This window comes from Haliotis asinina, chromosome 1, assembly GCF_037392515.1.
Source record: "Haliotis asinina isolate JCU_RB_2024 chromosome 1, JCU_Hal_asi_v2, whole genome shotgun sequence".
Taxonomy (NCBI): domain Eukaryota; kingdom Metazoa; phylum Mollusca; class Gastropoda; order Lepetellida; family Haliotidae; genus Haliotis; species Haliotis asinina.
The window spans coordinates 93,307,553-93,331,046 of NC_090280.1; the positions used below are offsets into that span (position 1 = coordinate 93,307,553).

Sequence of the window (23,494 nt, forward strand, 5' to 3'; positions counted from 1 at the left end):
GCGTTGATAAATTGCTATTAGTAAGTGAAGGTACAAGGTATGTGTGAAAAGGTGAGCATTTATAGCAACGGTTTCACCCTCCAAAATACGCTCATTTAAGTCCACTTTTCTAGCCTTCATCGAACCGGACCTAAGTATCAATCGTATCAAGTATCAGACGTGAATATTAAATTTATAGTTGTTTATGAAAACCTATGAGATAAAACCACAACATTCCAATTGGTGTAGATCGATAGAAAGGTGTGTTCCAATATTCTGTAACAATACATATTCATCCATGACTGCTGTCAGAACCATTCACTGATGAGATTATCATCTTAATGTGCAAGTGTTTATAAACCTTTTCCTCAAGATCCTAATGATTCCTTTAAAAAGGACGCACAGAAGACCATTCCAAAATGTCCTAATTACTGACGAAATTCGGACAATACACTTCCCTTGATTTTTACCATATTTTCCCGTGCCTTTCAAAACTGTTTTGCCCGTGCATGTGTTTGTGACCGTTACCACGTAGAAAGTTTTAGAATATTGCATAAGGCGGCGGAAACTGATAACATTAGTTTATAAGTGCGTACATGGAAGTGGGATATGCTAGTGGTTTATGCGTTCGTTCTTCACGCCGAAGACCTGTGTTCGATTCCCAACATGTGTGCAATGTGTGAAGCCTATTTCTAGGGTCCCCCGGTGATATTTCTGGAATAGCGGCGTAAAACCATACTCACTCGCTCGCTCCTGCGTGCTTAAGGTTTTCACAGTAGCGGTTCTAAGAACAACACATTAAAATATTTTTTAAATTGTAACCTAAGAATAACATAATCCCACGTGTCCATGTCATATAACAGATGGAACGTTTTCATTTACGATGATGAATATTTCATAGAACCCGTGCACCGGTAGTTTGGAATCGGTGAGATTGAATTCGACATCGGTATGTAACGGTGAGGGAACCTTAGCGCTCTGTAATTTACACAGTTTCCGTGTCAAGAGAAGTTTATAGCAGTGAGAATGAGTTTAGTGGCCTGCAGAGCCATTATGTATCGCAAGTAAACACTTGATTCCCGTGCCGTCAAAATATGGCGCTGAAACGAGCTGGATTTCAACGTTCGCGTGTATTTAGTGCGGGCGGCAGGAAGCTCAGGCTAAACAAAGCAAGGAAAACAAAGTGCAGGCAGGCTTCGCGAGAAGAAACTCGGGACTCCGGTAATTGGAAAAACTTCTGTGGAAATTGAAACTATTCAAGTGTTGGGAGAACAGGTGCATCACGGGATACCGTGTTTACAAGCGCTTCGCCGCCTTTGCGTGTACCGACATAGGTACGGCGAGAGCTCTGTCGACAGCGGTGGCGCGAGGTCTGGGGAGCGTTATTAGGCAGGGATTGATGAAGAGGGGGAACTGATGGTGAATGCGGTGTAGCTATTTCACTATTGTCACTTTCGTAGATTTCTGAGCCTGGCATCGTCATCTGAGAGAGTTTATATTGCTGTTCGTCACAATCAGCTGTATTCCTGCTACATTGAGAGTGTAGATGATTTGTAAGGTCTGGACTACAGAAACCATGGTAGAGTTAAACAGCACCCTGTCCCGTATGGTGTGTCAGGATACGATGAATCATCATGAACAGCAAATCAAAAAAGTTAGATGGAGGAGTATGGTTATATGCCGCTCTCAGCAATATTCTACCCCTACAGCCCTTTATTAGAAGAGTTGGCTGCAGATTTTATAGTTGCACTTTCCGTTTTAATGCTGACAATGAACTGTCCAGAAACTCCGCTGCTCAGGCAAAGATGTATAAGGAGTTCAACAAGCCATTTGCAAAGGTGTATAGAAGGGAAGAAACACATTTATTTGGTCCACAGCACCGACAAATGGCTTTCCTGAATTCCTTGCAGTCAGCAAAGGGTTAAAACTGCCAACCAAAACACGTTAATCCTAAAGATACATGAATGTTTGATTCCAGTCAGGGCATGGCGATCTATAGGTAGTCGAGCCTGGACCAGACAAACCAGGTTCGAACATGATTTTCACTTTCATTTTGGATTGATATATTTACGACGTTTGACACATGCAATACGAAGATTATCTGTTTGTCCTTCAATTTCCGCTTCTGGTAAGGTGCCTGTTTGAAGTGCAGGTAATAAAAAGTCGTACTTAAAGTTATTTTCACCAAACTAAAAACACTGGCAGTGGCGAATGTCTTCCAGCGGAAGAAGATAATGAATCCATCGTTTAGAACCATAAGGGTCGATGGCACCGAGCGCCACTGAGGATCCTTGAGAATCTAAACACATCGTTTAATATCCGCTCCGAGGGGAAATTGTTATTATTGCATTGTCCCAGTGACGAGGGGTCTTCTTCTCTGCTCTTCAGACTTCAACCACAGTGTAGCTGCTTCATTGTTTTGAAGAATAAAACTATGAACTCATTCGTTACCTATATACCAAGATTCAAGTCCTCCTTCCGTTTCTATTTATACAGCAATTAATCGCTTTGATATTGCAAGAAATAGTGCTTCAAAACCAGTAAGACACTCCCTCAATAGAAAAAAGTGGGTATCACGAAGTTAACTGCTCGTACAAATGGCATTCAAGGTGATACTGGCACATCTCATTGTGGCAGATCAAGGATGATCTCTATTTTCTAATGGTGATACAATCTTAAACTGTTTCGTCGTGTCAGTGGATTTTCCGGTTCAAGATTGATTGTTTATATGCGTTGTGTTACACTGACATGTAGTGCCACAAAAAGTTATTTTGTTTATAGACATATTCTAAAAACTCCGAAAGGTGCCCAGAATGCATACTTCCAGAGCTAGACAATCTAGACTTACCCTCTCATTCAAACATTCATGCAGCTTTCAAAATTCGAGGCGATGGAAGGTCTAGCAGTGAAAGCGTTGCCTCTTTAAACCCAAGATCCGGGTTCGAATCCCCACATGGTACAATTTGTGAAGCCATTTCTCCTGCCTCGAAATAATTTTGCTGAAATAATGTTTAAAGCGGTTTAAAACTAAGCTCACTCACTCTTCTCAACAGTCAATCTCTATGGCGGAGACAGACGAACTTTTTTGAGTGACGGGTAAATCTGTTAGTTTGGACATGCTTACACTTGTCTCCAACACCTAGTATCCATTTATATAATTTTCACGATTATTTGACATTTTACGCCCAGTGCAGTTAGTATCGGCAGATAATCGAGACTGGGTATTGTCTGGCGTTGACGTGTTCTATTTGCTCGAAAACAGTGTATGATTGGACTGATAATGTAATCGCTTGTCTGCTTCCGGTTACACACAGCTTGCTACGCCTGTAACATTCGCTTGTTCTGTATGACAAACTATATATCTACACTATTTCATTTTTGACGGGGATAATCAGATAGCGTCATTCTATTTAATAATACGTGTAACGAAATTCCGCTTCAAGTGTCATGGACAGAAGGAAAATATCCTATAGAAAAAATGAGTGAGTTTTGTTTAACGCCGGTTTTTAAAGCAATATGCCAACAATATCATGACCTTGTACACCGGAAATGGGCGCCATACATTGTACCCGTGTACGGAATCGAACCCTGGTCTGGAGCATGCCCCGGGTTGAAGCTTTAACTACCAATCTAGACCACCACCATGGCAGCAACATGGTATAGTGCGGCATATTCTTTCTTCTAAAAGTGACAAAGTGGCAAGGAACGTAGGATGCTGCCGTTAGCACTCTGAGGCTTAACTAAGACCAAATCAGATAATTATGGATTCGAATACTAGAGTCAGTCAAGTTCGTATAATGATCATTGGTTTTCGGAAGCTCAGTTTCACGTTGCCATAAAGTAAAACTTTGACCTCGTTTTCTTCCACATACAAGCAGAAACGTCATTACATTATTAAAATAGTCTTGAAAGAGGTGAGAGACAGGTGATATTGATAAGGTGGGACATGCTCACCCCTTCGTGAACACCGGGTGTCGTCGGTGGTGGTTTCGTTGATCCATTCGTATACTTTTAAGCGATGTGTCAGGGGCCATTTAGACTAGCCAGTGGGGTCACGATAAGGCTGAAATATTGTCTTTAAGAATTAAATCACTCACTAGTGTGTTCCGTTAACAATTTATATTCAACCGCATCTCATTGTGTTTTGTATGAGCCACGGTCTTGTCATTTGTTTATATGGCGAGGAACACACTCATCATTCTACCATTAACAAGTACGATGCTGTGACAGATCTGCGATATCATTAATTATGATATTTACAAACCACTCCAAGTCTCCCGCTATATCAATGGTATCAAATGGTATTAAATCACTCGAACCTACCATGCTACTTCTCAGCGGTACAAGGCTCTGACAGCTCTAAGATATCATTAATTATGTAATTTAGAAACCTGTCTGAGCTTAAAGTGAGACTCCATATCACGTTGTTCACAAAAACGACCGACCATATCAAGTTTGCAAGAGATTGATACATTCCATGCTCAACCGTCTTATCGAGGCCTCCCCAGAAAATAATCTTTTTCATTTTAACCTAAATATACAAAAACCATCTGTCGTCATTTTTTGTCATCCCTATCTTCTAGCGGCTCTGTATCTGTATTTCCCTAGTGTTTCCGTTTTGACTTTTGTCAGTTTAATTTCTCTATTAATCTTATCACAACGCGCGCTGCAACTCCGGGTATTGTGTTACAAGATAAAGCTCCGTGCAGGGTTGGTATCAGGTATTGGGGAGGGTTTGCGATAATCCAGAAGTTTAAGCCTGTAGTGCCGATAGCAGCATCTGTTCTGTCAATGAGAGCGACAGTGATAGATGTCTTACTGGTATACACCAGATGAACCTGTAGAGTACATGATCACTGCCTACTTTATATTTAGGATGAGTGAGTGAGTATGGTTTTACGCCGCATTTAGCACTATTTCAGAAATATCACGGAGAGGAATACCAAAAATAGGCTTCGCATTATGTGGAATCGAACTCGGGTTTTCGGTGTGACGAGCGAACGCTTTATACATTAGGTTATCCCACCGTCCGCGTGACAAAGCGTTCATGATTCTCATCAGAGACTTTTACTGTCTAACATACAGAGGATGCAACAAACACATGTACTTAATCCAGGCGATGAAAGTCTGGAGTGTGTGGCGACTGAAAAATGAAAATGAAGAAAATCTACGTAATCTTTTTTATTATTTATGTGTCACAGATATTCCTTTAGAGACTACATGTTAGTCTGGAGTAAGTGAGTGAGTTTGGTTTTACGTCACTTTCTGCAGTATTCCAGAAATATCGCGACGGGGACACCAGAAATTGGCTTCATACATAGTACCCATGTGGGAATCGAACCAGAGTCTTTAGCGTGACGAGCGACGCTTTAACCACTTGGGTACACTACCGGTCTTCGTTTGTCTGGAAAATCGCAAGTGTCCAAAGTGTAGTTTTTAAATATTTCCCATGAGAAATCTGCAATGTTAGATTTCAAGTTTTCAGTTCTCGTACTAGATTATTGTGAAGAGAACCAGCTTGCACATTAGCGTCTACACAGTACTTGACTACTGTTCATCAACAGTAACGACATCTCGCACGTTATCATCACCCTCCCAAGCGCCAGATCAAGAACTCCTCCACAGCACTTGTGTCTTTATCACCCCGCTAACATCAGCCGTTCGTCACAGCTCCTGACAGCGACAGTTCCGCTCTGTTCCAGCTCCGTACACTTGAAAGCTGAGCGCGTCACGGCAGGTTACAGCATAAGATTGATGAGCCTCTCAGATTGATGGGTGTTGTATCAAACCCTGCCAGCAGTTTACGTCCTGACGTCTCCTTCTATAAACTATGTCTAACTAGCCAGGGCCTCTCTTGTTATGACGTCCAAGACATATGAAACGAAGAAGCAATGTCGAGAGCTAGATTCTCATTGATGGACGAATAACTTTAGGATGACCATGGCCGTAAAATTTATTTTGTTCTGTTTTCGAATTTTCAGAACATTTCAATTTGTAGAAACCTTCCGCGAACACTTTGGTTTAAGGGACGTCACCATTAAATAGATTTCGTTCTGTTTTGATATATCCACAAGGTGTCATTTTTGTAGAAACTCTATAGAATTATTCTAGTGTATTTTAAAGATCATCGCTATTATATTGGTTTCGTTTCGTTTTGTCACAGTGTGTCATTTTTGTACAAACCCGCCTTTCCGGTTTGCAAATTGCAGTTCGGTGTACATTAAACGTGTGCAACGACTGGACCCACAAACCACCAGTCTTCACGACTGGACTGCGAGGACATTACCAGCCATGTTAGCGGTCCGGAAACAGACGGGGCATTATCAGCTAGTGTACATTACATGGCAGCTTTATATGACTTTTATGTGCATGTTAGCAAATTCGCTGTAAGGAAACAGTTATTTGTTAATAAGATCAGCATGATTACCACATTTTCTCGAGTGTTGGTGCGGGTTGAGTACAGGATCATAACGCATACTGACATGGATTTTATGTGGTGATACATTTAAAGCGTGCATTCAAAATGCATGTGTGGTTATTTCTGTGAAAATGTTCACTTCGTGCTTGAGTGTCCGATATAATGAACACAGAACGAAAACGTTTAACCCCTTAAAATTACATGATGATGATTTAGATTTAGGTTTATTATTAAGTGGCAACAAGAACTCATATTCTCTAAACCAGGCAATATTTAAAGCAGTTCAGCAGTGTATATCACACTGCATGCAAGTGTGTTTCTAGAATGGTGTAAATATCTGCATACATTTCTAGAATGGTGTAAATATCTGCATACATTGCGAGTACAATTAATGAACGTAAGTTTCGTTTCACATAAAAATCGTCCGGAAGGCGGGGTTTTCCGGATATGTGGGGTCCGAGTAAATGAGGTTCGACTGTATGTTAACACCTATCTCTGTACATACGTCTACTATTTCTGTACTATGTTTTTTCTATATTACTTGTATGTTCTTGCAGCATGTTGTACATACTCAAGAGATGGTTACCTAAGTTGAATCACTTGTCCCTGATCCCTATGTTCATATGTGAATAAAATATGTTTAAATCAAATCAAAAACGTGCACTCTCTAAGTATGGGTAACGATCGAGGTTTCAATCAGGCGCGAAGCGAGCCAGTTATTTTCATTTAATCGCGATAGGTTGCAAAGCTATATATTTCGATAGTATTGTGGGCTTGTCCAACCTTTTCAGCAACAATCATATATAAGCACGTGGTTTGTTTTACAAACAGAAGCCCCTGTGAGCAATTGTTCATTGAAACGTCATCCAAGAAGATCGGGTTAGATCTTCAGAAACCCATGCTTGACGTAAGAGGTGACTAACGGGATGGGGTGGTCAGCTTCCCTGACTTGGTTGACTTATGTCATCTTATCCCATGTGTGTGTTGATACTGGCTGTTGATTACTGATCACTGGCTTGTCTGGTCGATTATTTCAGACGCATATTAGTGGCCTAACCTGACCTACTCCGCCCTGTCATTCACCTGATAAAGCTGGCAAGAGTTAATGTGTATGGACGCTTTTGCAATATTGCAGCAATGCCACGGTAGGAGACACCAGCTTCACACGTTGTACCCAGTGGGAATCAAACCCGAGTCTTCAGCTTGACGAGCGACGGTCCAAACATCATGTTAACCCACTCCCCACAGAGCTGACAAGAAATAGCCTTATAGCGTTAAGCATGTACATAGAAGTTGTATTCGAAGCAATACTCATTGTCATGTCGATATATTAAATATAAAGGCATACGGGTTTCCTTGGTTGGAGTTTACCGAGATGAAAGAATCAACACTGACCTCGATCTGTCAGTGTCCTTTTTGTGTTTATTACTGAAAACATGTTATCACTCCGATTCCAAGTCTTGACAAAAACCAACATCTCACAGGCAACACCAAGCTAAGTATGTCGTATATTTGTGATAAAAAATCCATTTTCATGGTCTGTCCCCTTTGAACAATGAATTAGCCTCGAACCGTTAAATCGTAGCCAGATAGTCAACCATTTAGATTTCCCTTCGTGGAATCGTGTTGCAGCACAGTGTTCTTGCAGTTGGTTTTTATGTAGAAATGTCACCACGAAACATGTAACGGATCCTAACTTTATTGCAACCGTATCAATGTAAAAGTCACGTTTTACTGCTGTAGACCACCGCCGCTACGTAACGTTACTGCTTTATCATACACCAACCATCCTGGTCAGTCATTAATTCCCTACATGTGGCCGAGCCGTGGTCAATGATCAGTCTTGTCTCGAGCTATCTCGCCTCTCAGTCCTAATTAAGCCTTGAAGACAAGGCAGTTATCGCCCGCTACAGGGCTGCCTTCCATCACAGCGCCACCTGTGTGCACGTGCGTGTGAACCAAGGGTGATAATCTCAGACAATCCATCACGTGCTTACAGTGTCATTGTGCAACCCGGGGGTGAACGGTTGGGAATTGAGGTGGCCAGGGTTGGCGTTATCGGTGTGGGTGGGAATATATGAGGGTTAGATTCAATTGCAAATGGCAATTAATTTTGTTGTCAGTGTACATTTTAATGAGACAGGCCACTGTTGCCCTATTTAGTTTATATTTATGGATTCATAATTATAATGTCTAGAAAATAACTATAAAGAGAAAACAAGTGCACCCTAAATACATGTGACGTTTTATGGATCCTTTTCATTCTTCATACGATTTTTCAGTGCTAATTCTTGAAACGTTGTATAAAGAATGAAAGGTTTTTGCTATGCAGAAAGCATGTCATGTATTCATGTATTCCAAATGCCTTTCAAGAAGTTTTCCCTTTAACAAACTGGCATCCTTGTACTGTCCGCTTGTCTAGACTCGACTCTTTGAAGGATACAATTACTATACATTCACATGCTCAGCGCTCTTGGTTCTCGCGTCTAGACTGAAGCAGAATTAATCTCTTCATCACTTTTATGGGATGTTATAACGAGCGGACAATTGCACAACTGGAAGCGCGTAAACTACGGATAGCCTTGCACGGGAATGTACAGTGTTTATCATACTACTCAGCTTTCGGTAGGAATAGAGAGTGAGTGAGTTAGTTTAGTTTTACACCGCACTCAGCAATATTACAGCCATGTGGGGGCGGTCTGTAAAAAATAATCGAGTCTGGACCAGACAATCCAGTGATCAACAACATGAGCATCGATCTGCGCAACTGGGAACCGATGACAAGTGCCAACCATGTCAGCAACCCTGACCACCCGATCCCGTTAGTCGCCTTTTACGACAAGCATAGTTTCCTTTTATGGCAACCATGGGCTGCTGAAGGCCTATTCTACCCCATGACCTTCACGGGTATTCGGTAGGAATGGGCTAATATGAGTGTCAACATGAGATGTTGTCATGCGAATAATATTCGATACTGTCGTGACGACGTTAATTAAGGTGTGATCATTATTTCACGGTTTCATCAATATTACATTGCATTCACGTTTTCCTTGTGGGTGCCGCAACGGAATAAATCGCTGTCCTCAGGAAATGTAATATCGGGTACTCTGAAGCGAGCATGACGTCAGATACAACTTCTCCAGCTGATATAAAACCAATGACTATTACCTCATCAAGAGCCATCATTACACAAACTTCCATGTGCTTGTTTTCACTTCGTCCATGATGTGCCGTAAGGAGTGGTAGCGTAGCCTAGAGGTTAACGTGTCCTTTCGTCACGACGAAGACTTGGGTGTCCCACATGGGTACAAGACCCGTGAAGGTCACGGGGTATAGAAGGCCACTGTGCATGTCGTAAGAGGCTACTAACGGAATCGGGTGGTCAGGCTCGCTGACTTGGTTGACTCATGTCATCGGTTCCCAATTGCGCAGATCGATGCACATGCTGTTGGTCACTGGGTTGTCTGGTCCAGACACGATTATTTACAGACCGCCACCATATAGCTGGAATGTTGCTTCTATAATAAAGGTACTCACATGGGTACGGTGTGTGAAGTCAGTTCTCGGTATCCCCCGTCGTGATATTGTTGGATTTTTTCTAAAATGCGTAATACTCACTGATATATCATGTTGAATGACCGAAAATATATAAAATGTGTCTCTGATGTTGACAACACAGATTATTTCTTCGATCGTGCATCTTGAAATATTTTGTTAAACATAGACACGGTCAGTAAGACGTGGGGCCTTGTCGTAAGAATGATCTGAAAGGACCAGGTGGTTCTTATGCTAATTACGTTGATGCGTGTCAAGGAGAATGACACGTCGAATGACACTGTTTGTTATGGCAGTTGTCAAGGACGGTTTTTCTCGAACCGACAGTTGCTGCTTCATGTCCAGAATGGAGTCTGTACCGGAAAGTCCGAATACGTTAGTGCCTGTAGTATAATCACATTAGAGGTGTTAAAGAATCGGCACTCGGTATTTGTCTAGTGTTGATAGGTTGATCATCCTATGAACAACAACAGGTATCCATGGCCAAGATTCGATGACTGATAAAGTCTCGTGCTCAATCACAGCGAATTTTAGCTTAAACCAAACAGACCAAGCAAAATTCTCTCTGTGTTGACGTTTGACAAAAGTCATATTAATTTGCTGAGAGCAAAATGTTTTCTGGGAGTGGGTCAGGTATAACTGTCTAATCTATTTCCTTCCAGACAGGAACTAACACAAGTACAAATACCTCAAGTCATTCCCGACGCCATTAATAGCTTGACCTCTTGTTCTGTTCCAGACGGATGTTCCCCACATTCCAAGTCCGTCTGTTCGGCCTTGACCCTATGTCAGATTTCATGGTGATGATGGACTTTGTCCCCGTGGACGACAAGAGGTACAGGTACTCCTTCCATAGTTCCAGCTGGGTGGTGGCCGGCAAGGCTGACCCCCACATGCCGGGGCGGATCCATGTTCACCCTGACTCCCCAGCCAAAGGTTCCCAGTGGATGAAGCAGATTGTGTCATTTGACAAACTGAAGCTGACCAACAACCTCCTGGATGACAACGGACATGTAAGTGTTGATGAGGCTGAAATATGCGATGGTGTACCTGTTGATGAGGTACACGCTGGTGAAATTAACCTCAGTGGTAGAAAATATCGGTCTTGATTACATCCTAAACAGATTCAATTGGCAGTGACCAAACAATCATGGAAATGACACATGAATGGGTCACTAACACAAGATAACGTATCTGACACTCACAATAGTGTGATAATATTCAAATATTCAATTTTCGTCCATATTGTAAAATATCATACGAAAGACAGAAAGCACTAAATTTCGATCTAAATATAACTATACAACTACACGTACATGGTCTGGAGCACACTTTGATTTCGGACGTTTAAGGTGATTGGATACAATTCAGTCTTTGGTAGTTTGGCAGCGATGGGTGGAAATCGAAAACAAATGATTGAGTTTCAAATGTGCGCTAAGGGCGAGACGTTTGTTGGGAAACAGCATGCCAGATAAATGTACTTTTGGACATTACGGAAGTACGGATGAAAGAAACACATGACCATATCATCATACAACAACCAAGACTGATTTACAGTCAGGTCCACCTGTCATTCGTCATGATGAGGATGTTATCATATACATTAGAGCACTTCATAAGGCCTAGCTTACGTTACGGATATATATTATCCGCATTGTAACTCACAGAGGAATCCTCCCAAGCCTAAGCCCTCCCCAGCTTCATCTGGATGTAGCCTCCAAGTAATCAAAGATCAAAGAGAAATCTAACTATTATCGGTAGATATGGTATATTTCAGCTGTTAAGTCCCGGAAGAACAAATACCGATGAAAGGAATAAAGGTGTCGTGAAGTGCCGCGTGTATGATACGAGAACTAGTGATAAAGATATCACAGAAGTTGTAGTACAAGTGATGGCTGAGATCATCCCTGGTGTTGGCGGACCGATACTGGTTAACAGATCATTGGAGTTATTGAACCTGTGGTGGTGAAGAAAGGGGTATAGTCAGGTATTGGAGAACCAGTATTGGTAAAGAGGTATCGTTGTCGTGTATTAGAGACTTTGTGTTAGTAAAGCGATAATGTCAGGTACAGGAGAACGTGTGGTGGTATAGACGAAATGTCGAGTGTTGGAGAAAGTGTATTGGTAAATATGGAATATAAGGTATTGGAGAATGTTTGTTGGTAAAGACGTAGTGTTAAGTACTGAAGAACTTGTTTTGTGAACAGGTACTGTCAGATAGAGGAGAACGTGGGTTGGTAAAGAGGTCATAAGCGTTGTTGGAGAACCAGTAAAGAGGTCATATGATTTGTTGGAGAACCAGTAAAGAGGTCATATGATTTGTTTAAGAATCACAGTATGCAAAAAAACCCCATTACTAACGAAAATGAATAGGCTAGGTGCAATCAGAATTGATCTTCATTAACACGTCGTTGTCCGAAAAGGCAGCTAACAGGATCGGATCGACAGGCTCGTTGACTTGGTAGATGCGTGTCATCTTGTCCCATTTGCGTAGACTGATTATTTATCACTGGATTTTCTGGTCCTCACTCGATTATTTCAGGCGTATATTTGTGGCTTCATCTGTCTGCTTAGCCCTGTCATTCAACAGATAAAGCTGTCAAGAGTGGATGTGTATGGTTTTATGCCACGTTTGCAAAAAGGAGACACCAGCTTCACACATTGTACCCAATGAGAATCAAACCCGGGTCCCGCTTCAAGCATCATGCTACCCCACTACCCCCAAAGCGGACAAGAAATAGCCTTATAGCGCTGAGAATGTATATAGAGGTTGTAACCGAAACAATACTCATTGTCATGTCGATATATATCGATGCATGTCACTGTGACCCAATACGTGTGGCTCGATGCTCGTGATATCAACCGCTGGGCTGTCCACGGTAAATGTCATCGTTACTCGCTGTGTCATATGTATGTTTAGCTCTTGGGTCGCGATGTAAAATTGCAACCCCCACTAGCTCACTCAAGCGATATTAGCTCTCAGTTCCTTGACTCTGAAGACGAATATCACCGACAAGAACATACATATATCTGATGTCTGTCTGTCTGTCTGTTTGATCTACCTATCTCTCTATGTAGGTAGCGAGCTTGGTAAAAGGAGACGAAAATATTTTCAAACATCTATGTTCAGTTTTATATGGAATGTATTTTATTGTGATAGCACACATTTGATCTGTACATGAGTAGGGTACGTGACAATATAGCATTCCTCATAAGAATTCGAATTAAGGAGCATTCTGATACTTTCCCATTTAATTTACTGACGCATTTTTCCCCTTTCCCTGACCAGAAATATATCAAGGTAATTAAAACACCTTTCCTGTTAGTGTTTACCAAACAAATAAAGTCATCAAAGGCAACCTAAATCGAGGTTGCAACATTCCATTCTTAACTGTACCCGTAGACGAACTTATTCTGCCGCTGTATTCTCGAAGGCATTGCGCTAATTTATTTGTTTAAACCTAATCTATCGTGAGTTAATTTAGCTGACGCTAGACAGGAAGACATGGTAACTGATTGCAGCATGTAGGTTAGTTCCAGCTGGGAGGCAGAAAGGTGGTAATTGTTAGCCTTGTACTGATAGATGAAGGTATAGTGGTGACAGGCCCCTCTTGAATACTGCCTTATAAATCTGCTCGACTGTTTCTACTACTCGGTTTGATGACACGCGGCCACGTAGGGGAGATGATCAACGATCACTTTCTTATCTTCTTCTCCAGGAGAGTGGTCCTCCATTTGCCAAGTCTCGTAGAATCTCGAAAGGTCTCGCGAGGTCAGCCGTAGCCGTTTGTTAGATAGCTGAGTGCCAGGTCGCTACTTTTATTCAACTTGGAATGTTTAGATTTCGTTTAGTTGTTTATACAGCTCGTTAATTTGTGAGAGGAAGTAAGCGAGAGCCGGCTGACTCTCCGCACGCTCGCTTATCGCATGCATGAAACATTCCCTTGTGTCGCACGTGGTGTAGAACCCCCGACCCAGTGCTAATTACTCAGGGAAAATCTGACACAACTCTGCAGTGTGTGATACCAGCCTTTGTTATTCCACGCCTGTAGGTAAACAAAACTCGTCTCAGATCTTACGCTTGGACGTGACCACTGCCGTTTAACTGACACAGATACACTACGTACAAAGCTTAACTTGCACAAACTCCAAACACCGAAGTTTTCCAATATCATGGTGTATCCGCATCCATCATCAGACACGTCCATGGGGATATAGATTGCACCGAGCTGATTGGCAGACCCGCAAAGGGCAACTCGGTCATTGTTCTAGCATGTGGATCAAAGTAAATATGAACTATGACAATCCTGTTGTGTTCTATGAACACGGATACTCTTATGATATATGTATACTGCATCTGGGCGGAAGTATGCGTTGCGTTTTGGCTATCGGTTTTACTGTTCTACGTACCTGTTGATTATGTTTCATTTGGGAAGAATGTCAAGAATTCCTCCCAATAGATCTATGACAACTTGTTTGAAAGCTGTGAATGTCTAATTCAAATGGCACGATGAACACGTTTTGGCTGTCGGTTTTACTCGTCGACGTACCTGTTTGATGATATTTCATTTCGGAACAATGTCAAAACTTTCCGTGTAAAAATGTAGAATCCCATGACAAGGTACGGTAAGCGAGGTCACTGATATTTTTAGCAGTTGAACATCTTCATGGATTCTTCTTTTCCTTCCTTTAAATATATCAAGAAATACATCATATACCCTATGTTGAACGAGTCCTGTGATAGTGAGACGCTATAACTGGTAAGATAATGACATCAATCACATATTGTTCTTCCCCTTCTTGTAGCAGTGCCTACAGGGCGGTCCCTTGACTATTGTCAATGAGCATAGTCTCACAGACCCTGATCTATACTATTCTCCTTACACCCTATCCATCCCTGCAATGCTAAAGTTCCCTAGGTTTTAAACCTCTCGTCTCCTTGGGGGTCCTTTCAATTTAAGTCGGTTTATCTGTTACTATCAATATCGAATATATTCAAGGTCTAAGCGTTCGTCTGCCTATGAGCGCCGTTGTGACAGAAAGCGGAATCTTGAACTCGGACTCCTCTGGACTGTCATCTTCTCTTCCCAAACTTTACCGTCTTCCAAATTTTCACCAGTCTGTGTTATGTCAAAATAGATAATAAGGTTGATAAAATAGTTATAAGGAAACCAAAGGAATGCATGAACTCCCCGATTCCTCTGTTATTGGGACCGGTGAAGGTCCGGGGTAGAATAGGCCTTCAGCAAGGTCTTCAGCAACGCATGCTTGTCATAAAAGGCGACTCTGCTTTTAAGAAGCAACTAACGGGATCAGGTGGTCAGGCTCGCTTGGAGATGTCATCAGTTCCGAATTGTGGTGATCGATGCTCATGCTGTTGATCACAGCATTGTCTGGTCCAGACTCGATCACGAATCGCCACTGTAGCTCTCAGAATGTTTGTGATGTAATGAATTATATGCCATCTATACTGCATATACGCTTCCCTTTCCGATTCAAACGTTTGAATGTTGAGATTGTCAACTAACTTTAGAACTCCTCTTGTAAGGGATAATGATCAGTCAGGAAATTCCATTATGGTGCTCCCAACTACTGCCAGAGTAGAATTCCTGCAGCGTATCCTTGTGAAAATACCCTAGTCTGCTTCACGGACCCTGAACCACATTATTTTTCACTACTGTCCAGCCTTTTTCTGCAGTTTCCTCAAATGAAGCAAGTCTAGACTTCCTGGACCCAGTGATCAACATCATGAGCATCGATCTACTTAACTGGGCTACAATGGTATGCGTCATCGAGACTGACCACCCGATCCCATTAGTCGCCTAGTCCCATACGACAAGCATGGAATACGAGGAATGATTTCACAGAGATTATTATAGAAATCTTGAAACATCTCAAGATGTTTTATTTACGTCTTTTTAACCACTATATAGAGTAGCACCGTTACTTATATTCCTCTCAAAGCGCAGAACCTTTCGTTCCTGCTGTTACTGTAACTTGACTACTCACTACGCATGCGCAGATAAATAGCAGTCGTCAGCAATAAGCTTCATCACTCGGACAATACCAATGATGTAAATGTGTGTTAGGTCCATTATGAAAAAGACAAAGTATTACCTGCCCTTGTCATTGGAGAGTTCCCTCCCTTTCCGGGTACTCGATTTCTAGAAACAGGACTCGATTCCAGCTGTACCCGCATCCGAATACCCGAGTTCCCGTCAGCCCTCAACCACCCACATCCCCTCACTACAGCCAGTGTACGATTGCTACATCTAATTACAAACTTCAAGAAGTGTTAATTAATGTAGTATCAACACACGGTGGTGTTATTTCCGCATGGGGCTACTTGACGAAGAGCGTACACCGACTAAAGTGTAATATCCTTGTCGACATCACTATGTAGACCACTCAGCCTGTTTACACATCTGGATGTGGATCGTCTCCGTGTTATATGTAGGATCGCTCCTGATCTAGTACTATCAACATCTCAGCCTGATGCGGTCTGTGTCCTGGGCGACGGAAACCATCAGCGTTGCCGTCTCTGATTGTTGTTTTACAATATATCGACTGAGCAACAGCGCTAGTAGAAAATTAAGGTCTGGGTTCACGTGCACAAAGTGTTCTTGTGCACAAATAACAGGCTAACATCAAGTCTTTGAAACAGATTGTACAGAAGAAAAAAACATAAATTTATATAATAAAACATAATGAGCCCAGGGACTTTCTTCATTTCGGAAACTGGGGTGATCTGTAGATTTAGAACTGACACATTTTCTAGTCGACTTGCATGGGCTTTCAGGGATTGTATGACTGACTATGGTAATAATATACTGTACAACTGAACAGCAAAAGAAACGCATTTTTTTAAATTTTTGTTTTAAACAGAGGACATAAACATGAACAGTTACCTTAATGAGGTTTCATTTCTTCGGAACTTGCGTTTCTTTTCCTGTTCACTACAGTGGAAGCTGTCAAAACCGGCATCTGTCCAATCAGGCAAGGTGCAACACCAGCATAAAATCTCAGTTCCGTCTGTGGGTTGAACATTTATCATCAGCTCCGGCACGTTGCATAAACTGGATTATTTCTTCAGTCCCGATGAGTGCCGGGTTAGACAGCTTCCAATGTTAGGATCTGAACAGCAAGATCATGGCAACGCGTAGATCAACGTGACGTTCTGTGAACGCCAAGGAGTGTCCTGGGTTTGAATCCCAGTTCTAGTTCCCCTTTCAAAGTTTGGTCAGCCCACTCTTACCTCATGAGGTGTGCATCATATCGGACTTTGCAAAAATATAATGTCTCCGCGAAAGCAAAAAGCAAAAACTCACTCACTCACAGTAAAATTATGATGGCGTGCCGTAATGTAACTGAATGATTGGTGGCCTCATTCAGCCTCTTACCAAATATATGTTGTATTGCTTCCCCATCCATTCTACTTTTTATTTTTTGCTGCAAGAAAATCTTCTTGGCTAACTTGTGGACTTGAGATACATTACACTGCTAGGATCGGGGCTAACCGCGCCATTTTATACCAGTGGTTACCGTACTGGACAGTTTCAATCTTTGTTGATGTTCACCATCCCCGACTTACCAGATTGAAAACACCATTGCATCATTTCACTCCAGCTTTGAAAATATCACATACGACTTCATATATTTGAGGTATTCGTGAACGTTACCAGATTTAACACAGGCTTGCAACACTTCCCCCAAGATTCGAAAATATCACATACGACGTCTATATTTGGGGTATTCGTGAACGTTACCAGACATGTTATTTATTTCAGATAATCCTGAACTCGATGCACAAATACCAACCTCGCTTCCACGTGGTGTACGTCAGTCCGAAGACGGAAGAGTCTTCAGCCACGGAGAACTTCAAGACGTTCATCTTCCAGGAAACCAAGTTCATGGCCGTCACAGCTTATCAGAACCACAGGGTATGCGGTTTAACATGTCGCTTGCTTTTAGTTATCTACGTTCTAACGGGTCGATGGGGTATAGTTCAAAGCTAAATCGTTCGCCTCTCCAGCCGAAGACTCAGGTTCGACTCCTCACAATGTGTGAAGCCCTTTTCTGGTGTCCCCCGCCGTGATATTGGGGGAAAGTTGTTAACAGCGGCCTACAACCTGACTCATTCACTCACTCACGATGCTCACTCTGTGTCCTGGCGGTATGTTAAACAGGGAATGTGCTTTGTTTTGTTCATGTTAGAGTTTGAAATCAGACAGTTGTGTATCAAATCTCTGTTTATGTGAAGAGAAGAATGTTACTGGTTTTAGAAACTCACTTCAAACATAATCTTTAGATCAGAGAGCCTTGTGTAGCATTATGTCTTCGGAATGTTAATCTATATAGTGGATCCATAGGTACCTCCGAGTATACCCATGAACATTCGAGTTAGAATTGGTCTTCCGCAATCGGGTTGTCAAGCTCGCTGACACATAACATCCCATTTGCGTAGATCCATGCTCATCACGTTGATCACTGGATTGTCTGGTCCAGATTCGATTATTCACAGACCGCCGTCATATAGCTGGAATATAGCCGAGCTAAACAAAAAACACACCTCTAACAGTCATACTACATTCAAGATACTATGGAGCATTCGTAAGGTAATATTTGTAAGGACAGTTTTCATAAAAGATAAATGTGATCGTCATAAATTGTATGATCAGAAACAGTTAAAGATTCATAAAGGACATCCTGCAAACTTACTCAGCTCCCTTTCAAACACTTACTTATTAAATTAGAGTGAGTTCAATTTTACGCCGTACTCTGCAATATTCCTGCTATATGGCTGTACTAAATCAGCCATCAATTTTACGCCGTACTCTGCAATATTCCTCTATATGGCTGTATTAAATCAGCCATCAATTTTCCGCCGTACTGGGCAATATTCCTGCTATATGGCTGTATTAAATCAGCCATCAATTTTCCGCCGTACTGGGCAATATTCCTGCTATATGGCTGTATTAAATCAGATACGCCTTGAGGAAAATTCACTATTACTCATCGTCTTCAAGCAGTAAGCCTGGATTGTGTTGAAACAGTTACACAGTCAATCATGTGGTAAGCCTGGATTGTGTTGAAACAGTTACACAGCCAAATCATGTGGTAGCATGCTTTCCAAAAATAACCTGTCATACTGTAAACGCCATAGCGTTTGTGCGGCAGTGTCCCTTTAATGCCTGTAATGTTTTCACTACTGGCCGAGGACATGTAAATATTGAGTGAATGAGTGTGGTTTTGCGCCGCTTTATGCAACATTCAAACAACATCACGGTGGGGGACACAAGAATGGGCTTATCACATTGTACCCATGTGTGAAACTGAACCCAGACCTTTGGCGTGACGATCGAACGCTTTAACCACTAACCTACCACACCTACCCGTGATGAACTACCATAGCTCTATATGACCTCATCACATTATTGCCGTTCCACCAATATAAGCACTCCCAACATATCAGTCAGGTAGGGTCTAAGTCAGAAAGAGTGGACTAATGGAAAATTTAATCGCATGTAGACTTTTGTATATTTTGTAAGACTGTACAGCCGTCCTCTGTCAGTCATAGACACGAGACCTGTATGTGATGTCTGGCTGCAGTGTCACAATACACAATGAAAACTAACACCTGCTTCTGTAGAAATACATATATATTGTACCCAGCATATAGATCCTCCTCGACACCGTGCTAGTTTGTTGTAGGATTTGTATATAGGCCTTGAATCACTGCAGATTTCCCTTATCAATAATGTAAACTCTGAAGGGCGTTTGTACAACATGAGAAATTATCAGTATTGATAATGAATTCCTGAACAGCTACGGTTTTACAAGAGTGCTGAAACGTTATACACGACTTGCAGACCAACTTCATGATAACCCTATCAGAGGACATTGCTTGACCTAAAAACAGTGCATGTCTATATGCTCAGTAATGTTCACACTATTTAGCGCTGGTCTCTAACAATTTATAATGGACTAGTGGTTGATATTATGAAGCAAACCCGGCAAGTCAGTGAGCTGGGTCAGAGATCCAGTTATTAGTATTCGCAACTAAAACTTTCGTTTCTGAAAGCGTCGACAGATTTCTTGGAAGAGTTAGTGAGTTTAGTTTTACACCGATTTTACCAATTTTCCAGCAACGTTAGGGAACATCAGAATTGTGCCGCATAAATTCTACCCATGTAGGAACTGAACCCGGGTCTTGGACATGCCGACCGAACGCTTTAACCACTAGACTACCATTTCTAGGGAACGTTTCTACTAATGACTCCCCATCGGGCGAAATAACATCAAAACAACTGTACACAAAAACAGGAGATAATACGACAAAGGATATATATGTGACATCACATTGATGAAATCATCTGAAATAGTAGGCAGAGTCGTTGCATCAGCTGGGGGACCTTCATTGGAGTAATTTCCGAGTCTGTTCACACATTGCATTCTGTATCTGGTTACGTGAACGTATTGAGTTTCTGTGTTGGTTCCCTGTGTAGCCAGTGACTATTTCTGTTCTCTCTGTTTGTATTGTCACTTGTATGTGTTATTTGTTCTGCAGATCACACAGCTGAAGATTGCCAGTAATCCATTTGCCAAGGGGTTCAGAGATTGTGATCCTAATGACTGGTGAGTGTGCCAGGAGTGTGCACTAATCTGCGTCTGTTGGCGAGGAATTCAAAGAAATGTTCAACTTTTTCCTCCTTACTATGACGCCTTTCCTTTCCGTATATACGGTCATTGTCATCCATAGATAAGTTCGGTACTTCTTATCACCCTTCTGTATACGCACCTAACCTGGGTTGAAAAATAAAACAATATTTTAGCCCCTATATCTTTAGCATTAACTAGCATCATTCCAGCAATATCGGGGCGGGATATAAATGAAATGGGCTTCGCACATATACCCATGTTGAGAATTTAACCCGGGACTTCAGAGCGAACGGTTTAACCACAAATTGTTTTCTTCAACATTTAGCAATAATTAATGTAGATGACATGTATTCGATGACAAACCATGAATACTGCGATGCTATGTCCGTAATTTAGATTAGACATGATCAGCGGAAATTGTGAAATGCCCAGGATTCGATGATTGTGTCCATCTCGACGGTGACGATCGTCGTTCACAATATCAATCACTGGATAGTCTGGGTCGGCCAATGGCGCTGTGTGTGGAGTTAAACAACACAACAACACCGTGAAAGCCCCACTCGTATGATTCATCATGTTTCCTGATCCATGAAGATCTCGTGAATTGATCTTCAGTAACCCATGCTTGTTGTAAGAGCCGACTAACAGGATCGGGTGGTCAGACTTTCTGACGTGGTTGGCACATGTCATCGTATCCCAACTGTGTAGATCGATGCTCATGATGTTGATAAATTACAGCATGAATTTTGTTGAGTGCATAACACACAGCATACACTATCACGGTTTCTTCTTTCGAGTTCCGTGAACATCATACACATAATACGATATTATTCAGATATTTCATCTATGTGTAATTTTCGTAATATCAACCACTGACTTGTCTAGTCCACACATATAGGATATCAGTGAGTGAGGGAGTATATCACAGATAAGTTAATCAGCCCGTTCTGTTGCAGTATGGTTGAAGTCCTATCTCATCTCAACCCTTGCTCCTCCAGGACCAGAACTACACACAGACAGAACCCTCTGACTGTCCTCGGTGGAGTAGGCAGAAAGAGAGGACCAGATGACAAAGGTATTTCGAAGAACATAGTTAAATGCTTTGTGCGTTTGCTCACATTCCAATATTTTAAAAGTCTGTTTTGGAGTAGAGATACTAAGAGTACCTACTGAGAAGTGATTAGATTACTTCTACGAGTTGTGATTGCCTTTGAAGTTGATATATATGGAAAATATATTACAGAATTTTCATGTCGGAATGATACTTGTCTCTCTCAGTGTCAGTGAATTGAGTCTACAGTTTCCCCAACCAACTAGGTTCTCTACAATTTGTTTTGTCGCTTAAATTATAGATTTGTATTTACATTTTAATGAACTAAACTGGTTGTATAAAAATGTTTAAACATCTTACATATTTCATTTGATTAAAACCATTGCACAACTAAACGTTACCAAGGTATAGCGAAAAGATGTCAATATGTAGAGAAAAGGTACCAATATTTAAGGAAAAAGTGCCAAGATATAGCTAAGGGATACCAGGGTTTAGACAAAAGGTACCAAGGTATAGCAAAAATGTACATAAATACGTAAATACTCCGAAATTCAGATGATAGAATCGTCCAGTAATTGACCTATTTTCTTACGATTTCAGGAGACTGTGCTAGTGAAGACATCAGTTCTGTAGTTCCGCCTCCAGGAATCAACCCCAGCCTCCACACAGGCATTCAGTACGGTAGACCGACACAAATGTACACAGACTGTTTTGCGTATGCCCCTTATAGCACAGACCCATACATGGCCTCAAACAAGGCCCGCTCGAGTCCGTATTCACGAAATATGGACTATTCCTCACCAGCATATGCCCCAAGAGTCAAGGGTATCTACACAGGGTCGAACAACTTGAGCTATGGCTTTGAAAACCGGTGATGACGTCAATGTGTCTCTTGACTTGTCTGTGAAAAACGAGGGACTGAAGCTCATAGCTTCTTGTCAAACTGTTCTACCTGGAGAAATCTTGGGGATCACATTCAGGTGTACATGTAAGTTGTGTGATATAGCTGACAGAACATCACAGAACTATCCCTGCAGCGTCACATATAAAGGACAGTTGATACAATTGATTGAAGGATCGGTGCAATGATTGATTGCAAACGAAGACCAGTGGCGCACTTCAGTGCCTTCACGAACATCAAGTGTCCAAAGTATGCTGACAATTGTTGCTTCTGAAACATAAGTCCCAAGGATGATGTTTGAAATTACATCACTTTTGTTACACAACTAGACACAAATCTGTGATTTATTCCTAAACAGAACATTACGTCATAATGAAACGAAGAAGTGCTGCTATCTTGCCCTGTGATTACATGAAGTGGATCTCGACCAGACATACACCTGGCGCGGTGGTTACAAGCATACTGCATCAAACTGTTATAGATATCTCACGGACAGCCATAGACGCTAAAAGGTCTCTACCTCTCTGGAACTGTTTGTCTGTTTGGTATATCGCCCGTGTGTATAGACACTGAACTTACAACAGTTGAAGAGGTTTGCTTGTGTGATTATAGTAAACGTGTTTATGATGAAAGGTTATTGTGTCATATTTATTATGCATTTTACAATAAAATATTGCTTCTGACATCTCAGCGTAGTGTTGTCAAGTCCTTTGCGGTGATTTGTAAGCTTTCATAAGGGAACTGTGAGCCTTAATCTTTACTGATAATCGCGTTGAAATTGATAGTAAATGATGAAAGATTCTTTTTAATAAGTTTTAGAGTCCATGTATGTTATGGCGTCATTAAATCACGTCATAGGACCATGTGGATGAATTCAGTGTAGGTCCTTGTGGCTCTTAAGATTTCGTTCTGTACAACTGTGGCGATGCGA

The 23,494-nt window shown here is 41.6% G+C and overlaps 1 protein-coding gene across 1 annotated transcript in view; it reads left to right on the forward strand.

Moving 5' to 3' along the window:
* Nucleotides 1-23,253, forward strand: part of LOC137284411 (T-box transcription factor TBX10-like) — a 37,969-nt gene extending 14,716 nt beyond the window's left edge. Inside the window, exons 3-7 of the mRNA XM_067816209.1 lie at nt 10,692-10,965; nt 17,740-17,892; nt 20,520-20,587; nt 21,568-21,686; nt 22,263-23,253. Of these exons, the coding sequence (XP_067672310.1) occupies nt 10,692-10,965; nt 17,740-17,892; nt 20,520-20,587; nt 21,568-21,686; nt 22,263-22,537 (889 nt within the window). The 3' untranslated portion in view covers nt 22,538-23,253. The remainder of the gene's footprint in view (nt 1-10,691; nt 10,966-17,739; nt 17,893-20,519; nt 20,588-21,567; nt 21,687-22,262) is intronic.
* The last annotated feature ends 241 nt before the right edge of the window (nt 23,254-23,494 follow it).